The following is a 19,422-nucleotide window of genomic DNA, read 5'->3' on the forward strand; positions in this document are numbered from 1 at the left end:
GGGCAACTGTGGAGAGAGACCCAACAATCATTTCAATAATTTTCTTTCATACTGTATTTTCTCCCCTCCGGCTCCAATCCTCCGGGGCGCAGCATTGAGTCTATCAGCGCAGGAAACTCAGCATTTCTCCGGCAGAGAGAAGAAGACAACAGTAAACATTACATCAGCAGCAGAAGCAGTAGCAGTCAGATGGAAGTGTACCTGTGAAGGTTAATATCACGGTAATAGCACGCTTTATGAATATGTAATGAATTAATATAATGGTGTTATTGATATGCAATGACAATGCGTTGTACAGAGAATAGTATTGTGTTTACTGGAGTGCGGTGGTAGGGTTCACAAACTTCACAATCACCCATGACCATGATCACAACAACAACCTGAGTGTAGACAATCTAAATAGTAGCATATTACTGATCTATCTCTAGACTAGAGAGACAGCAGCAAAGCTGTCCTACATCGTAGGAGAGACAGACAAAGGAGGGAAGACAGACAGATGAATTGATTGAACAAGGTGGAACCTCTTGTGTTGGGTCGTCCACTCACAGTTAACAGTCTTTGTCTCGTTGTGCTTGAAATGTAGCCTACTGTAATACTGTTAATACATATTTAAATCAATCAAAAACAGTTAAGCTGAGACTGAGAGAGAGACTGTTTAGGAGGGTCACATTGTACCTAGTTCTAAGACAACAAAAAAAACTAATTTATAGGAATAATGTACCACTTAAAAAAACATCAGCCTTCATGAAAAAGGTGCAGGGGAATTTACTTAATTCATTTGCATGTTATTTCGTACCCGTTTCTGTTTTATATATACCGGTAGGGATTGCCATGGCATAAGCTAATGGGTGGGGATCCTTTTCAAATAAACAAATTAGCCGAAAATAGCACATTACAATCATGTAGATTAGAAGAAGCGGTCCAAGTACAGAGCCAACTCAGTTCCAGTTCACTGTAGACTCAGGGTTCATCTGGTTAAGACTAATATATGCATGGTTTCCAGTTTACTCCTAATGTAAACCATACTGCAGTAACCCTGGGAAAATAATAATTCAGATGTATAATGTGTTGAAAGTGATCTTTGCTATGTTTTTCTTTGTTTTTTTATTTCTTATTTTATTTTACTGTTTTATTTTGAGTTGGTGTTTGTAAACAATTGTAAGTATTGCCTTTGTTAAATGTTAAATGTTTGTCTGTGTCGGACCCCAGGAAGACTAGCTTTTGTCAAGGCAAAAGCTAACTGGGAAACAATAAACAATACTCTAGACTCATGTGGTTCAGACTAATGAATGCATGGTTTCAGGGGCTTCATGTGGTTCAGACTAATGTATGCATGGTTGTCTGTTGCCCTGCAAGGAGTGCAGGCGTCAGTCAGTATGGCGAGGAGACGCACCCTGAAGGCCGTCCTCGTCGACCTGAGTGGAACGCTGCACATCGACGACACAGCTGTCCCGGGCGCACAGGATGCCCTCAACAGGTACTGTATATACAGTATGCCAACCCTTGACACCGAGTGCCAAGCAGGGAGGCGTGGACGATGCCCTCAACAGGTATGTGCCAACCCTTCACGCCGAGGGCCAAGCAGGGAGGCGTGGAACCCTTGACGCTGAGTGCCAAGCAGGGAGGCGTGGAACCCTTGACGCTGAGTGCCAAGCAGGGAGGCGTGGAACCCTTGACGCTGAGTGCCAAGCAGGGAGGCGTGGAACCCTTGACGCTGAGTGCCAAGCAGGGAGGCGTGGAACCCTTGACGCTGAGTGCCAAGCAGGGAGGCGTGGAACCCTTGACGCTGAGTGCCAAGCAGGGAGGCGTGGAACCCTTGACGCTGAGTGCCAAGCAGGGAGGCGTGGAACCCTTGACGCTGAGTGCCAAGCAGGGAGGCGTGGAACCCTTGACGCTGAGTGCCAAGCAGGGAGGCGTGGAACCCTTGACGCTGAGTGCCAAGCAGGGAGGCGTGGAACCCTTGACGCTGAGTGCCAAGCAGGGAGGCGTGGAACCCTTGACGCTGAGTGCCAAGCAGGGAGGCGTGGAACCCTTGACGCTGAGTGCCAAGCAGGGAGGCATGGTTGCGGTCCCCATTTATTTATAGTCTTTATAAGGATGGAACCCCGACCTCCCAATCTCAAGGTGGACACTATGGGCAGATTCACACTATTGTCCCGGGTGCACACTTGGGACCACTTGGCAGATGTTGTGGTTGGTGTGAAATGAATGCTGCGTAACGTTCCCGGGAGCGGATCACCCAGCCGTTCCCGGGCCAGGACCGCATGGGGAGGTATAGTCTCGGGACTGATTGAAGTGTATACTCGGAATGTGAGTACACTGTATTCACATGCTTTCACATTGAATACAGTTGAATAAAGTGTACTCGGAATACGGATCAATGCAATGTATAAAAGCATTGAATAGTTGAATGAAGTGTACTCGGGTGTGGAATAATTACTTAGGCCAATGTGAATCATGGCCAGCGTGGACCAGGCAGTCGTATTCGGGAACGAATCTGCCCTAAATGTGTGGTGGTATTATACTATACTAACTATATGTGGTACTCTGCAATTCAATAACTCTGCCATCGGTGCTCCTGCATCACCTCTTTAAGGGTTCGGTCGTTGTTCTCTGTGTTGCCAGCAGTGGTGGAAAAAGTACAAAAATATTTTACTTAAGTAGAAGTACTGATTCTCTACTTGAAAATTACTTAAGTAAAAGTACAAAGTACCCATTAAGAAAGTTACTTAAGTAAAAGTATAAAAGTACCTCAAATGAAATGTACTTAAGTACAAAAAGTACCCGGTGTAAAAATGTACTTAAGTATAAAAGTAAAAATTACAAAGTACAAGTAAAAAGTACAACATGCTTTTCAAAATGCCTACAAAGAAATGAAGTCCAAAAGTGGCTTTATTTCAACACTCGTCTCGAAACTGGCCATTCATTATCAATGGCATTTGATGTTTGTGTTGGGATAAACACTATAGAAACTAAACTGGCCACTCATTATCATTACAAACATTACAAACAACTCAGGGTGCAAGCAAGCTCACACAAAAATATATTTCAGATTTAGGGGAGAATGGGGAGAGCCATTGCAATTTGCAAAACAGACATTATAATTGCATGAATTCACGCATTATAATTAGCCCTTCACTAATTAAGCCCCACCCACTCCACTTTGCAGGGCAAACTGTCTCCCATTGAGATGCATGTAAATTATTTCTCCATAAAAATAATCGATCATTTCATTAGCAAGAGCTTGAAAATGTCTTCTAAATAGAGTAAAAAAAAGCCTACAGTAGGCTATAGGCCTATGCACAAATGTGGATTTCATTATTGGGGGATAAAGTTGAAACCGATATCAACTTTAACGACCATCCCGTTCGACAGACGTTTACATGCAATGCACGGTAAAGACGGCCTACAGTGATTATTATTGCAATCACCTGGATGGGTGAGTCGTGTAACGTTCCTGACGTTAAGATGTGTATGTGAGTCCCATACACATGCGCTGCATCTGCTGCTATTGCAGTTCTGTTTTCGTCAATGTGACGAAAACAGAACTGCAATAACCAGCAGATGCAGCGTACGTCAGACACACACACACACACACACACACACACACACACACACACACACACACAGCGCGGCTCGCTGTTATTTATTCACCGCACCAGAGAGAGACAGAGAGAGAGAGAGAGAGAGAGAGACGGGCGCTTCTTGTCCAGCTTTTTCAACGCACCGCACCACCATGCTTCTGTGTGAATGTGAACGAATGAGTGAGGCGATGACTTTATAAACTTTATGTGGAAAATGCGGAGATTGCGCATATTTCGCGTGGAAATGTGTAGCGAGTAACGAAAGGTGTCCAATTTTAATGTAGCGGATTAAAAGTACGATTTTTTACTTGTAAATGTAACGAAGTAAAAGTAAAAATACAGAAAAATAAAAATAGTAAATAAAAGTACAAATTCTCAAAACGTGTACTTAAGTACAGTAACGAAGTAATTGTACTTCGTTATTTTCCACCACTGGTTGCCAGGTTGCGAAAGGCGTCCGTAGCGGTGAAGTTTGTGACCAACACCACCAAGGAGAGCAAGAGGAATCTTCTGGAAAGACTGACGCGACTCAACTTTGACCTCCAGGTGAAACATTCTTCTTTGTTCTGAACCAAATGGACCTTCTTTACCCGTTCTGTAACTTAGACCTTATTAAGGGTCCATTTGGTTACATCTTGCACACACTGAGGGTCTTACAGTACAGTGTAGATTGGGATCCCAGAGAAAAGACAATCATATTATATCTAATGGAGGTCCGTGAGACTAATGTTCTCAAAGAGGGATCTGGGGTTGAACTGTACCCAATTGTACATTAGATGTTTAAACACTTTAACCCTACATACAGTACTATTCTTTTTATTTATTTTAAAATAGCAGATCTAGGCCTACACAAGCGTTTGTCTGCTATTTTTTATTATAAAGTTGTTGTGTGTGAGGGGCGCTCTTTTCATCATACATCATCATCATCTCATTCCGGTCAATCACAATTTGCGTGCACCTTCAAATATATATATATTGAATTTGTTTAGAATAATAAAAATAATAGTTCTGTTCTGTCTGTTTGTGTATTTATCTATATGAAGCTGACTGGCGTTTCACTTTTACTCTGTGTAGAGTTCTCAAATTCTGCACAAACCCGACCAGGCCCGACCCAACACAACGTTTTAGGGCCGGGTCGGGCCTAAAATCTATGCTAATTAGTCGGGCCGGGCCGGGCCTAGGGCCTGATCAGTTAGGGCCCAGTTAGGGCCGATTCATACTCCTATTTTACCGCTGTTTCGGCACTGTAGTGCCGAAATGATTTCGGCTCGTCAGACATTTTCAGTAGCACCGAAGAGCCGACTTTAGGACGGTACCCCCCCCCCCCCCCCGAACCTCAAATGACGTCACATTGTAGGCTCTACAGAGCCGAACCGACTTTTATTCGGCTCTAACATAGGAGTATGAATCGGCCCTTAGGGCCGGGTCTTAATTTTTGGGCCCGATGAGAACGTCCATGGGCAAAAAAGACACATTAATATTGTGATCCCTGACATGAACGTTGTGGCGTTCTGCTGACCTTTGACCTTGCAGGAGCACGAGATCTTCACGTCTCTGACGGCAGCGAGGAGGCTGGTGGAGCAGCATCAACACAGACCTCTACTGCTGCTGGAACAGCGCGCCCTGGAGGACTTCACCGGTACTGCATCAATCAGCTCACATCAGCTCTACAACATAAGGGTTTTGTGTTTATTAATTTGTTTCTTTTCAGGAGATAGAAGAAAGAATGTGTGTAATCCCAGTGGATTTATAATGTAATTATTATTTAGTAGTCACAAGTGCTTGTTAGTGCTCCTCACTGCTTTTCATTGGTTCATTAGAAACCCACAGGCACAGAGTTAAAACATTTCAACTATTATGATTAGTGATGTTATTAAGAAAATAGATCTACAACAGGGTTGGGGAACATTGCATATTACTGTCGTAGCAAAAATTGCCGATCTACAAGCTCAAAACGCGTCGCAGTGCGACGCGTTTTGAACTTGTAGATCAGCTATTTTAGCTATATTTGAATTGAAATCCTGAATAATGTTTTGCTATTTTTGAATTGGAATCCTGAAAAGTGTATATATATATTTTTTTTTCAAATGCATTTAGTTATAGTTATGTTAACTTTATGAACTAAATACAAATACATATTGGACATAAAAAAAGACAATAATATTTTAATACTAGTAATTAGCTGAAATCAATAATATATCAGTTTTCTGATATTAACCTGAGGGCCGCATTAAGTGAAGGTGGGGGCCGCATGTGGCCCCAGCCAAGGTCTCCAAGTTGCCCAGGTATGGTCTGCAAGCTCACAGAGTGTGTGTGTGTGTGTGTGTGTGTGTGTGTGTGTGTGTGTGTGTGTGTGTGTGTGTGTGCAGGTATTGACACATCCGAGCCCAATGCGGTAGTGATTGGACTGGCTCCTGAACACTTCAACTACCAGACTCTCAACACAGCGTTCAGGTTGAATACACTGTTAATAACACTGAACACTTCAACTACCAGACTCTCAACACAGCGTTCAGGTTGAAATATACACTGTTAACACTTTCTTTGTCCAGGAATATTCATAATAAAGGCGCATTCATTTCCCCCATAGACGTTTCAGAAAGTATTTATTTAAAGACGTGTAAGCCTCAGACAAAGCAAACTCGGATGGTGACAACTCATCATGAACACATTTGTTTGGGCCGAGCAAATAATTAGAAAGAAGAAAAAAGGGCAGGGTAAAAAAAATTGCGGAAATTGCGGAAATGGTAATTGCGAAATTGCGGAAATGGTGGAAATGGAAATTGCGGAAATGGTAATTGCGGAAATTGCGGAAATTGCGGAAATGGAAATTGCGGAAATGGTAATTGTGGAATTTTTTTTTGTGTATTCAACTATTTGGGTAACAGGTGAGCTTTATCCTCTAATTCATGGGCCTGGATTCTTTTTTCAAAATTTCAAAAAACATGGGCTATAACCCATCATTTTTTTCATTTTTTCATTTTTTTCAAATCTCAAAAATTATGAAAAACGGCGTGTCATAGTATGCCGTACGATATGGGCTATAGCCCACGGTCCAAAATGATGAGAAACGAGGATAACTTTTTTTTTCAAAATTTCAAAAAACATGGGCTACAACCCATCGTAACCCAACACTTTTTTGTTTTGTTTTTCTTCTTTCTAATTATTTGTTCGACGTTCTACAATGAATGACTACTGTCACTGTGTGATGTGTTCAGGTTGGTCCTCCTGACTACTGTGTGATGTGTTCAGGTTGGTCCTGGACGGAGCTCCTCTCATCGCCATCCACAAAGCCCGCTATTACAGACGTGAGGACGGCCTGGCGCTGGGCCCCGGGCCCTTTGTCGCCGCCCTGGAGTACGCTGCAGACTGCACGGCCACCGTGGTGGGGAAGCCGCAACCAGCCTTCTTCACACAGGTCTGGCCAGGCTATAGTTTACAATGTATCATTCAAGCATTTATAGCAGACGCTCTTGATCCAGAGTGACTTACAGTAAGCAAGAAGAACACATGGTAATACATCAAATACATAAAAAATATAGAGAGAGAGAGAGAGAGAGGAGGAGGAGGGGGGGAGAGAGAGGGGAGTTGCACCACTCAGTTCAGTTTTTTTTTGTATCCCACGATTTTGCAACTCTTTTTTTTTTCACCCAGTGTCAATTATCTAATGTAATCCTGGGCGCTACACTTCCTCTGCCAGCCCACTACACATATTTAAAACGCAGAGAAGTTGGAGTCATGATGACGTAGGGATTTGAATGGTGTGGAGCAGGGTGGCGTTCCTACTCTGAATGATGTGGAGCAGGGTGGCGTTCCTACTCTGAATGGTGTGGAGCAGGGTGGCGTTCCTACTCTGAATGGTGTGGAGCAGGGTGGCGTTCCTACTCTGAATGGTGTGGAGCAGGGTGGCGTTCCTACTCTGAATGGTGTGGAGCAGGGTGGCGTTCCTACTCTGAATGGTGTGGAGCAGGGTGGCGTTCCTACTCTGAATGGTGTGGAGCAGGGTGGCGTTCCTTCCTACTCTGAATGGTGTGGAGCAGGGTGGCGTTCCTACTCTGAATGGTGTGGAGCAGGGTGGCGTTCCTTCCTACTCTGAATGGTGTGGAGCAGGGTGACGTTCCTTCCTACTCTGAATGGTGTGGAGCAGGGTGGCGTTCCTAGAGCAGGGTGGCGTTCCTACTCTGAATGGTGTGGAGCAGGGTGGCGTTCCTAGAGCAGGGTGGCGTTCCAACTCTGAATGGTGTGGAGCAGGGTGGCGTTCCTAGAGCAGGGTGGCGTTCCTACTCTGAATGGTGTGGAGCAGGGTGGCGTTCCTTCCTACTCTGAATGGTGTGGAGCAGGGTGGCGTTCCTAGAGCAGGGTGGCGTTCCTACTCTGAATGGTGTGGAGCAGGGTGGCGTTCCTAGAGCAGGGTGGCGTTCCAACTCTGAATGGTGTGGAGCAGGGTGGCGTTCCTAGAGCAGGGTGGCGTTCCTACTCTGAATGGTGTGGAGCAGGGTGGCGTTCCTACTCTGAATGGTGTGGAGCAGGGTGGCGTTCCTAGAGCAGGGTGGCGTTCCTACTCTGAATGGTGTGGAGCAGGGTGGCGTTCCTACTCTGAATGGTGTGGAGCAGGGTGGCGTTCCTAGAGCAGGGTGGCGTTCCTACTCTGAATGGTGTGGAGCAGGGTGGCGTTCCTACTCTGAATGGTGTGGAGCAGGGTGGCGTTCCTACTCTGAATGGTGTGGAGCAGGGTGGCGTTCCTACTCTAAATGGTGTGGAGCAGGGTGGCGTTCCTTCCTACTCTGAATGGTGTGGAGCAGGGTGGCGTTCCTACTCTGAATGGTGTGGAGCAGGGTGGCGTTCCTTCCTACTCTGAATGGTGTGGAGCAGGGTGGCATTCCTACTCTGAATGGTGTGGAGCAGGGTGGCGTTCCTACTCTGAATGGTGTGGAGCAGGGTGGCGTTCCTACTCTGAATGGTGTGGAGCAGGGTGGCGTTCCTACTCTGAATGGTGTGGAGCAGGGTGGCGTTCCTACTCTGAATGGTGTGGAGCAGGGTGGCGTTCCTACTCTGAATGGTGTGGAGCAGGGTGGCGTTCCTACTCTGAATGGTGTGGAGCAGGGTGGCGTTCCTACTCTGAATGGTGTGGAGCAGGGTGGCGTTCCTACTCTGAATGGTGTGGAGCAGGGTGGCGTTCCTACTCTGAATGGTGTGGAGCAGGGTGGCGTTCCTACTCTGAATGGTGTGGAGCAGGGTGGCGTTCCTACTCTGAATGGTGTGGAGCAGGGTGGCGTTCCTACTCTGAATGGTGTGGAGCAGGGTGGCGTTCCTACTCTGAATGGTGTGGAGCAGGGTGGCGTTCCTACTCTGAATGGTGTGGAGCAGGGTGGCGTTCCTACTCTGAATGGTGTGGAGCAGGGTGGCGTTCCTACTCTGAATGGTGTGGAGCAGGGTGGCGTTCCTACTCTGAATGGTGTGGAGCAGGGTGGCGTTCCTACTCTGAATGGTGTGGAGCAGGGTGGTGTTCCCGTTTGATGTACCATCTTTTGTTCTGTCCTACGCAGGCCCTGTCGGAGCTAGGATGCAGCCCCGAAGAGGCTGCCATGATTGGAGATGTAAGTATTTCGTGGGCTTTGTGTCATGTTATCATCATCATCATCATCATCACCTTTATTTATACTATACAGTTGAGGGCAAGCCCTCATTTTCAATGTGGCCAATGTAGCCAATACACAAAATACAGTCAAAAAACAATATATCAAACAATATTATAAATCAGGATATGAATTACAAAGGAACAACCATCAGTAAAATAGATCAATTGAAGCAGGAGCAAATCACGGTGAAAAACGTTCTGGAGGATGGCAGGGAGCTCAGTTTGAACTGACCGAAGGATGGCATGCGGAGCTCAGATTTAAAGAGTTTTAAAGTTCATTCCACGAAATTGGGCCATATTTGACAGAAAGCTGTCCTGCCCAACTCTGTCTGGACCTGAGGAACCTTGAGCCTTGAGAAATCACTAGAGCGGGTCTGATAGGTGCTAGTGTTCAGTTCCATCATGGGACAAATATAGTCAGGGAGCATCCCAGCAATGGCTTTATATACAAATGGGTGCCAATGCTTATCTCGCCTCTCAGTCAGGGAGGATAAACCTGATGTTATCATCAGCTTGCTGAGGTTATTGCGTCGGTGGTGAAGTAAGTCAAGATTATTACAAGTGAGCCCTGATCCAGACAAGGTGGAGAACCACTGGCCAACTGCTGTTTTTGTGCCCCCTTTGCAGGCTTGTATCCTATAGCAACACGTGTGTTGTGATCTTTTGTCTACTCATAGGACGTCAGAGACGATGTGGGAGGGGCTCAGCTTACAGGAATGCTGGGTATTTTAGTTAAAACCGGTGAGTTCAGTAAAATATACATATTCTCAATAGCACTATTATTATTAAGGCCTATTTATAGTCCAGTTTTTGCTGAAGAGGTGACCACCGCACGCCCATCTCTCTGGTCACCTCTTCACCGAAAACTCAACTATGAATAGCCCTTAAAGGGACACTTCACCCTTTTTGCAAAAAAAATATATGTTAATGACGTTTAGAAGCTTTAGAACACTTTCCTGGGGGTCTTTGTGTGTGTAATATGTGGTTTTAGATATTTTAGATTGTAGCAGTGAGCTTGTTGTCTCTGGTGTCATGGACACTGGGCTCACTTCCTTCCTGGACTACATGTTGTCTCAGTAAGACAGCTCTCCCCCCTATCCACAAGGAGGAGCAGTGCACCAAATAATTATGGGAATTGTAGTCCAGGAAGGTAGTGAGACCAGCTGTGTCCATGACATCAGAGACAACAGGCTCACTGCTACAATCTAAAATATCTAAAACCACATATTACATACATAAAGACCCCCAGGAAAGTGATCTAAAGCTTCTAAACGTCATTAACATATATTTTTTTGCAAAAAGGGTGAAGTGTCCCTTTAATGCTACTAATGCTTCTAAATAAATAATACCACTCCTAATAATGATACTACTACTAACACTACATGTACAACCACTATGCCTACCGTTACTACTACTACTAATTCTGATACTTCTACTACTATTGACTAGTGACTGATTAGCATATCGTTGTCTTCATCTCCACAGGTAAATACAGAGCCGGAGACGAGAGTAAAATCACACCCTCACCTTACCTGACCTGTGACAGCTTCCCCGAGGCCGTGGAACACATCCTGAACAACCTGTTGTGAACAACGTCAGACATGTTATTAATATTATAGCATAATAAATGGTAAATGGTGCATTTATACAGCGCCTCTATCCAAGGCGCTTTACGTAGATCGTGCATTACATTCACCCATTCACTCACACGCCGATGGCGGGCGGCGGAAACCATGCAAGGCACCAACCTGCACATCGGGAGCAATTTGGGGTTCAGTGTCTTGCTCCAGGACACTTCGACACCAACTCTGGGGGAGCCCACAGGGTTCGAACTGGCAACCTTGCGGTTACCATTGGGACACTCTACCCCTGAGCCACCGCCGCCCATAATCTGTTATACAGCTATGGATGCACGATTAACCCATTCTGACCTGAGATCAGATTCATACGTGGTTTCCACTGGACACACACTGGTCTGATTAACCCATTCTGACCTGAGATCAGATTCTAAAAATGTCAGTCGTTCTTCGATTCGATTTTTCAAAAATAGCAGATCTACAAGCTCATAGCGCGCCACTCGGTGGCGCGCTATGAGCTTGTAGGTCTGCTATTTTTCAATAGCTAAAGCATAACATGATGCTAACACCAAAACGGGTTCCCGTTCAGAATGGGTTAACGCATGAGATTCTGGTATAAAACTGAACATAAATGCGTCAGTAAGAATGTATACTACTGTTTATTACAACCCAGAATCACAGTTACTTGATTTGACCCAGTGTTGTTTTTAGCAGCAATTTTATTATTTTAGTCAAGTCTCTTGAATAGTTTTCATTTAGTTTTAGTCACACGGAATGTTTTTGTGTTTCAGTTTCAGTCGACTAAATATCATAAGATTTTACTAAATCAACTAGATTTAGTCGACTAAAATTAATTTTGGCAGGACTTGATGCCGTCGTAATGACGTTTGTACACCTGCTGAAAACGGATATTTTCAGCATGCAACCAAGTGTAAAATGACTTATACTGGATCTCTTGTCCACTAGTCCCTTCCTAACATTTTAGTCTAGTTATTTGTTGACAAAATTGTCAGTATATTTAGTCTCATAGTTTTAGTCATCATAGCTTAATTTTCATTTAGTTTCCATTTAGTTATCATCGGTGGAAAAAAGGTAGTCTTAGTAGTTTTAGTCGACGAAATCAACACTAATTATTTTGACCATGCAAAGTTGAAAGAATGATGGAGGGGAAAGGAACTGGTTGGAATAACGTGTTCCTTCCACGCGCTACGTCCAACCAGGGAAACTCCCCCCTGTCAGGTGTAAAGGAGCAACTTGGACACTCAGGCATGAAGGAAGCATGAGTTCAAGTCCGTTGCTCTCCCCTTGTCCCCCATATATGGGGACTAGGTTGCTCTCCCCTTGTCCCCCATATATGGGGACTAGGTTGCTCTCCCCTTGTCCCCCATATATGGGGACTAGGTTGGTGGAGGGTGTGTAGAGCGCAGGATCACATTAGATGATTGACACAGGGGTGAAAAATGGGTTACAAAATCGTGGGATAAAAATAAATATGTAGTAAAAAAAAAGAATGGATAAGATAAGGCAACACACGGTTTTATTTGTGTAGCACATTTCAACAGGAGCTTTGTGCAGAACATCAAGCAAAGTAAACGGTAAACACAATTATAATTTGACATTAGGATGCGATAAAACAAAAGTAGTACAAATAACGGATACAAATGCAGACGGTGCAGAAGAGAAAGGAAAATGAAAAAAAAATGAAAGGCGGCAGCAAACGTCTTAGTTTAGTTGTGTTTCTAAAGAGATAAGAGTGAATAAGACTAAGAGTAGTGCCACACTGAAGTTCTCAGAGAGTTTGCTCCAGATTATGTAGTATTTATTTCACAAAGCACTGCTTGCTGCATCTGGCCCTTAATAAAGTATTTTGTACTGTAAGTAACTCGCATTTGTTTTCTTTGCCTGTGTCCCTTTTAACCACTTAAAGCCATGTACGTACAATGGGTACAAGAACAGATACTACCAACAGTGTGTATACAGTAGGTACATGCAGGGTAACCTGTACCTACTGTTAAGAACGCTAAGAACAGTGGAATATCTATATAATTAAACTATGTATATATATATATACTATATAGTGCTATAGTAACAACTGTGAGGCCTCTTATTGGTAGTAGACGCCACACTGGGGGTGTGGTCACTGTGGTGTTGAGGGCGTCTCCTGCACGTGGTCGTGGGGGGTCATGTCCAGAATGGAGATGCGATTGGGGTCCCAGACGCAGCTCTCTTCCAAGACGCCCCCGACGGGGGGCACCCAGGCCGTGTCGTAGCCGTGGTCCTTCCAGGTGTACTGCCGCGGATGGCCGTCGTACTCGATGGCGATCACGTTGCCCACGTTCACCGCCACCCTACAGACAGCGCGCTGGGACGCGGGGAGATGGCGGGGGTAGCGGCTGGCTTTCTGCAGGTCCCGGCTGAGGTACACCCCGCGGCCCAGCACCCCGTCCTTGGACTGCAAGAAGCCCCGTGACCTGATGGAATTTAAATTTTCCCTGGCGGTTCCATGGTACATGACGTAGACTTTATCAGGTGTTGGTTGTGACGTGAAGTCAGTCATGGTGGCGGTAGAGATACTCAGCCCAGATGATTGGTGCCACTGTCAAAACAGATATACGATTAGTAGGCGTAATAAAATGAGCTGAAGTGAATTGCATACAAAATAAGAATCCCTTTGCGTGGAATATCTGGGGGTCCTCTCCCCGAAACATTTTAACAGAGTACTACTCTACATCTACTGTAGATGTAATTTCCCGTGTTCTGGTACATTTTGAGTTTGATACTTTTATCAGGCTTGCTTTTGCGTAGCATTGGAAAATGTTCGCTACAGTTTCAGCCATTAAAACGCAAAGAAGTACGCCTACAGAAATTGTTGGCGAGCCTTTATAAGAGGAGCACCTGCCACTGCCCCAGCAATCAATGTAGGATTACACAGGGAGCAGACCTTAATTGGTAGGGCCAACCTGGCCAGTGGGCTGTAAGTTACTGTAACTACTTATTTTGGTGCTCTGTTTGTTTCAACGACCATTCCATGTGAACTCTGCGAAGAATTAAAAACTGTTTTGATTTAGCTATAAAAGGATTTGCCATGAGTGTTTTTGAGAGCTGATCAAGTGCCTTTTGGCAAACACTACCTTCACTCAAGACCAGAGTGTGACAGTCTGTAACTCAGAGTGTACAAAAAATGACAGGTCCATTTGTACACTAACTAAACTTAATATAAATTGGTCCCAGAGATCGAAATGATCAAATTAAATGGGGGGGGTCTGTAACCTAAGTCATGTCAAAATGGGGGTCCTTGAAATTAAACGTGTTGAGAATCTAGAGCCGTAGAAATCTTAAGGGGGTCCCTGGCATTATCATTTATTTTCTAAAGGGGGTCCGGAACGAGTGTCAACAGGTTTGAAAACCACTGCTCTCTGCAGTGCTCTAATCAACAGATTGACAGGTGCGCAACAAATAATTCAACTTCAATGTCAATAAATAAATATTCATATAAACAACCATATTTAAAACTCTTTCAATCGACGATAAATTAGTTAAGAATGTCATTTGTAACAACTAGATTGAGTATAGATTCCCATTCAGCTGAGTGTGTTTTTTTGGACTCAGCTGCACATGTGGTTCGTGTGTGCTGCGGCACTGTGCGTAATTGTGTGGGCATGCCATGCATGGCTGCCTCGGCCGTGAGTGACACAATTTATTATTATTGTTTTAAAAATACAGACGTTTTAAACATACTGTATCTGTTCCAACGTGTACAATCATCAACTTACCTCCTAAAGTGGGACTATTTATGTCGGCATGCAAGCTGACACTGTTCCTGGCTGTCCGTGAGCTGGGTGGGTGAGCTGAGGGCTTCGGATCATCATGGTCTGATTGGTCTCATCATGTTTCAGTTTCACCACTTTTCTTACTTTTTTACATCGGAAGCCTGCAGTGGGCGGAGTCATCTGTTTTCTCAGAAGCAATCATTGTCAATTAAGGCCAGCCAGTCAAGCTAAGATTTGACCCAAGAGAAATTGCAAAAAGTAATCGTTCAAGGTTTTTTTTTATGATCCTTATGTTATAGGTTCATCCAAATAAAAATCACACCCGTGTGAAGTGTGGTGGGGGCACCACATTATATCAACATGATGATGTAAAACAAACATTGAGACAAAACAAACATTAAATTATCTTTATTGTCAATGGCGTTTTTACAACAAACATTGAACTAAAAACAAACATTAAACCTGTAGCCGCTCAAAAAGAGTATACATTGTGGATCATGGTCAATTCAGCGGTTGAAAGTTGGAGTAATTAAGCCTATATAGGCCTACCATTAAAAACCTGTAAGGCAAAACAAATTAATTTGAATTATGCTTTAAGAAGCATGCAATGTGTCAAACTACTTTTCATGATTCTGAATACATTCCAAAGCATTAGTTTTGCACGAAAAACACTCCTTGGGCTAAAAACAGCCAGAGCCAGCCTCTATCTAGCCTCTTGCCCAAATGTGCCCAAATGTGATGAGGTGAGGTCATCACATTTGGGCAAGTGGCTATATGGCCTAATTTAGCCCAATGAGTGTTCTGTGGTTGAAAACAATGTATTTCCAACTCCAGCTGAATTGTCTCAGTTCAGGCTGTATGAACAGCGCTCGAGCGCTCGGTTTCTGCCCCCTCAATATCGTAACTCATGGCTCTGGATGTCACATGACATGCCCCGCGCTTTAATGATGACGTCACACGCTCCATACCGGGTGACGTCACAATCGCCGCCGTACCGAAGCTGTAAATACACGGCGGCTCGCCCGCTCGCCATCACTTGACTAACGGACGGACGCCAAGCCAAGTGGAAAAAGGAATAAGAACAGCGCCACTGTTGCAGACATGCCTCAGCCGGCGCCGAGGGCCATGACCGACCCTCTGGTAAGGGCCAAGGCCCAGCAGTTTGCCCAGACCGAACGTGTCCGGAGGCTCCACAGCGCCCTCCTCCTGTCCGAGGTGGAGAAGCAGCGGGAGGCGCAGGTCGAACTGAAGCAGAGGCTGCTGCGCAGGAAGAAGCTGGAGGACACCAAGGTGGCGGAGGAGATCGAGCGGCTCTGGGAGCACCACCTCTGGGAGCAGGCCATGAAGGAACAGACGAAGCAGAAGAACAGGCAGAAGAACCAGAGGCCCACCCCGCCCGACCTCCCCGCCAGCAAGAGGGACAACATGGCCAGGGTGGCGCGCTACGCCAAGGAGCAACTGGAGAGAGAAGACCTGAAGAAGGACGACCTGAAGAAGAAGCTGCAGGAGAAGGACGAGCAGAGGAACAAACACCCGACCTCTCAGGAAATCGAGAAGCTGTGGAAGCAGCTGGAGGAGCAGAACACCAGGGACGCGCGGAGGATACAGAAGGGGGTCTTCGAGAAGCTGTTCGCCACGCAGCGGGAGAAGGAGAAAGCCCGACGTCTGAAGACCGACGAGCTGTTCGAAAAGAAGGAGCCAGACTTGACGGAGAGACTCGTTTACAGCAACAGCCAGAAGCCTGGCGGACTGCTGAAGAAGGGAGGCCCCATGGAGCTCTTGAGACAGGAGCGCATACAGAAACAGAGGAACCAGGCAGAGAAACTCTGCTACGAACCGAAGAGAGGGTACGCCGCGTCGCACGAGCCAGGATATGACCATTATGGGACGGAGAGCCAGGAGATCGGCCATATGATGCCCCTGTCGCACAATCTCATAGACCCCAACGACCCCCGGCTGAGCTACGCCAGGCAGTACTCGGACGTCACCAGAGACACGAGCACGGCCATATTTGAAAATTGGAAGAATCATCTGAGACAGTACAATATCCTGAAGCGCTCGAAGAGGGTGATGAAAAGCTAACATATAAACAAACACCTTTACAATTTCTGGATTTTTACATTTTTTTTTTGTTATTATTTTATTTATCCCAGAACAGACCCAGGGCTTATTTTATTTTATTTTTTCTTATGACGACCTTTTTTTGTTCTTGTTTTCTTTTTGTTGTTTTTTTGTCATGTTTTTTTATCGAGTATTAGGGGGGGCTGCAGATCATAGGTGTTTCCCAAAAGATGTCGTATAGTCTACTTTATTCTGAGCTGACAAGATGTGGTTACAAATACACATTCTGAAAATCTTTTTTCATTTGATATTTATCTTGTGTGCTTCTTAGTCCCTTTCACAACTGACATCCACTGTGTGGTCTGTGTGGGGGGCGTGTAGATGTGTAGTCCAGTTATTTTCTGTTCAAAGAACCCCTAGCGTTAGGCCAAGGACCCACACTCACACAAATGGTATATGGTGCATTTATATAGCGCCTTTATCCAAGGAGCTTTACATTGTGCATTACATTCACCCATACACACACACACATTCATACACCGATGGTGGCGGAAACCATGTGCAAGGCACCAACCAGCACATCAGGAGCAATTAGGGGTTCAGTGTCTTGCTCAAGGAACACTTCGACACTAACTCTGGGGGAGCCCACAGGGTTCGAACTGGCAACCTATAGCGGTTACCATCCAACCACTCATCTACCCCTGAGCCACCGCCGCAAAGAAAGGCACCAACCAGCACATCAGGAGCAATTAGGGGTTCAGAATCTTGCTCAAGGACACTTCGACACTAACTCTGGGGGAGCCCACAGGGTTCGAACTGATAACCTTGCGGCTACCATCCAGCCACTCTACCCGCTGAGACACCGCCGCAACGAAAGGCACCAACCAGCACATCAGGAGCAATTAGGGGTTCAGAGTCTTGCTCAAGGACACTTCGACACTAACTCTGGGGGAGCACCACAGGGTTCGAACTGGCAACCTATAGCGGTTACCATCCAGCCACTCTACCCGCTGAGACACCGCCACAACGTAAGATTAGTATCTCTATAGGACCCCAATAATCTACACTGTGAAATCATCTGTGTTGCTTTCACTTGGAGAGTGTACAGTACACGTGTAGGCTACACTGGAATCAACGGTCTGTTTTTACATTATAATTGTGGGCTTGAGTAGCGAGCCCAGTATGTTATCTTCACTATAATTTATTGTACTGCCCCCTGTGACGTCATTTGGGTTCATACATCTTCATACTATAGGCTACTTGGATGAGCAGGGTTTGTGGGAACTGGGGTCCAGGGACTCACTCTATCTATCTATCTATCAGAAGTGTTACAAAACAATCCAAGGCCTGTAGTTACAGTAGAATGGCCAGTAGGGGGCTCCAGGTCACATCATTTGAAGCAGGGCAGACAGCAGAGGCAGAATATTGAGCAAAATGTGTGTATAGTCTGTGTTAATATATTTGTATTTTTATATTTATAAAAGAAACACTTCCCAATTTACGTCTGTAGGCCTATAATAAAATATTTAAAAATCACACCCGTGTGAAGTGAGGGGCGCTTGATCTATTATCATCATAATTTATCATCATACATAACGTCGACCATCTACATTCCGGCCAATCACAATTTGCGTCCTCACTTTTGTCTTCAATGTTTGTGTTTATACAAACACTCAAAACTGCTGTACCTGCTGTGGAAAGCTAGGATTATATTTACTGTTGAGCGCTCATATTCGGTCTAGAGCCCGCCTTACTATATCCGGTGGAATTCCACATACACATGTGGATACTACGACAAAGAGTTTCCGTATCCGCTCTAGTCCGGAGGTGCAAAACAAAACGACACTTGTCCAATGTATACTTCTTCCCACGACGGTGTCGCGCGGCGCAGTGGAAATCTACAAGCTCACACCGCGGCGTGTACGCGACACTTTGTGAGCTTGTGGATCTGGTATTTTCGGAAGGAGGCGGGTCCAGGATGATGACGCGGTGTTGGACGGGCGTTGACCGCTGTTGCCAAGTCTGCTTATTATAAGCGGAGTTTTCTTGGCACTTTCACTAGTATTTTGGGGCTCGTTTCTGTAGGCTAGTTCACTTGTATGTAGATTAATTGAATACACAGGTGATTGATTGATTGAAGAATGTATTAACAGTAGGCTATGCAGAATGGGTACATTTCACACCAAAGCACAACTCAATACAAAAACTGTTACTGTGGACGACACCATAATAAAGCGTTATTACACTTGTTTACAGCAGGCTTTTTTTGGTTATCCTTTAAGCTTCAATATCTGACTGTACCTCGTGCTGTTTAGGCTATAACTATTCAATCATTCAAAAAAAAAATAAATAAAAATAAAGTTGCTTATTTGGACTTGCTTCTAGCCTGGCTCCAGCCCTGAAACGCAAGCCACACTCATTAAAGAATATAGCCTATATTATGTTCTGGCGAAGTGACACAAAATGAAAATGCAGGTGTGCGTGTCAGGCTATAAGTTTGCTTCTACCAATTATTTAAATCTGTGGTTCTCACATAGGGGTAAGCATTTCCAACTTGCATCGTTCCAAGTAGACCAGTAAGTACCCCAACGGGCACCGGCACTGCTCTATAGTAAAATACAAAATCACACCTGTGTGAAGTGAGGGGCGCTCTTATATCATCGTATACATTATCACGCATCATCTTATATAGGCTATACTGGCCAATATCAGAATGCCTGCAGGTTGCCACTACATTTACGTCATATTTGGCGGACATTTGACCTAATTTCTCCTTTCACCGTCGATGGCAA

The 19,422-nt window shown here is 45.1% G+C and overlaps 1 protein-coding gene across 2 annotated transcripts; it reads left to right on the forward strand.

Moving 5' to 3' along the window:
* The first annotated feature begins 165 nt into the window (after positions 1 to 165).
* On the forward strand, positions 166 to 11,239 carry hdhd2 (haloacid dehalogenase-like hydrolase domain containing 2). 2 transcript variants are annotated; one of them, XM_080766899.1, is made up of 9 exons: positions 166 to 221; positions 1,365 to 1,477; positions 4,028 to 4,130; positions 5,118 to 5,223; positions 5,954 to 6,038; positions 6,837 to 7,002; positions 9,131 to 9,181; positions 9,900 to 9,963; positions 10,708 to 11,239. In XM_080766899.1, the coding sequence occupies exons 2-9, from the start codon at positions 1,377 to 1,379 to the stop codon at positions 10,809 to 10,811; spliced, it is 780 nt and encodes a 259-aa protein (XP_080623025.1). In that variant the 5' UTR covers positions 166 to 221; positions 1,365 to 1,376; the 3' UTR covers positions 10,812 to 11,239. The 2 variants fall into 2 exon arrangements, with proteins under 2 accessions (XP_080623025.1, XP_080623024.1); XM_080766898.1 differs by lacking the exon at positions 166 to 221 and having other exon boundaries at positions 1,357 to 1,477.
* The last annotated feature ends 8,183 nt before the right edge of the window (positions 11,240 to 19,422 follow it).

Source organism: Protomyctophum bolini (assembly GCF_963924005.1).
Source record: "Protomyctophum bolini genome assembly, chromosome: 6".
NCBI classification, from domain to species: Eukaryota; Metazoa; Chordata; class Actinopteri; order Myctophiformes; family Myctophidae; genus Protomyctophum; species Protomyctophum bolini.

What these genes read in the sequence shown, in the direction of transcription:
- hdhd2 (XM_080766899.1), top strand. Translation starts at nt 1,377, where the DNA reads ATGGCGAGGAGACGCACCCTGAAGGCCGTCCTCGTCGACCTGAGTGGA. An exon ending in GCACAGGATGCCCTCAACAG is followed by an intron (nt 1,478 to 4,027) that starts GTACTGTATATA and finishes ACTGGTTGCCAG; the next exon opens with GTTGCGAAAGGCGTCCGTAG. An exon ending in CGCCCTGGAGGACTTCACCG is followed by an intron (nt 5,224 to 5,953) that starts GTACTGCATCAA and finishes GTGTGTGTGCAG; the next exon opens with GTATTGACACATCCGAGCCC.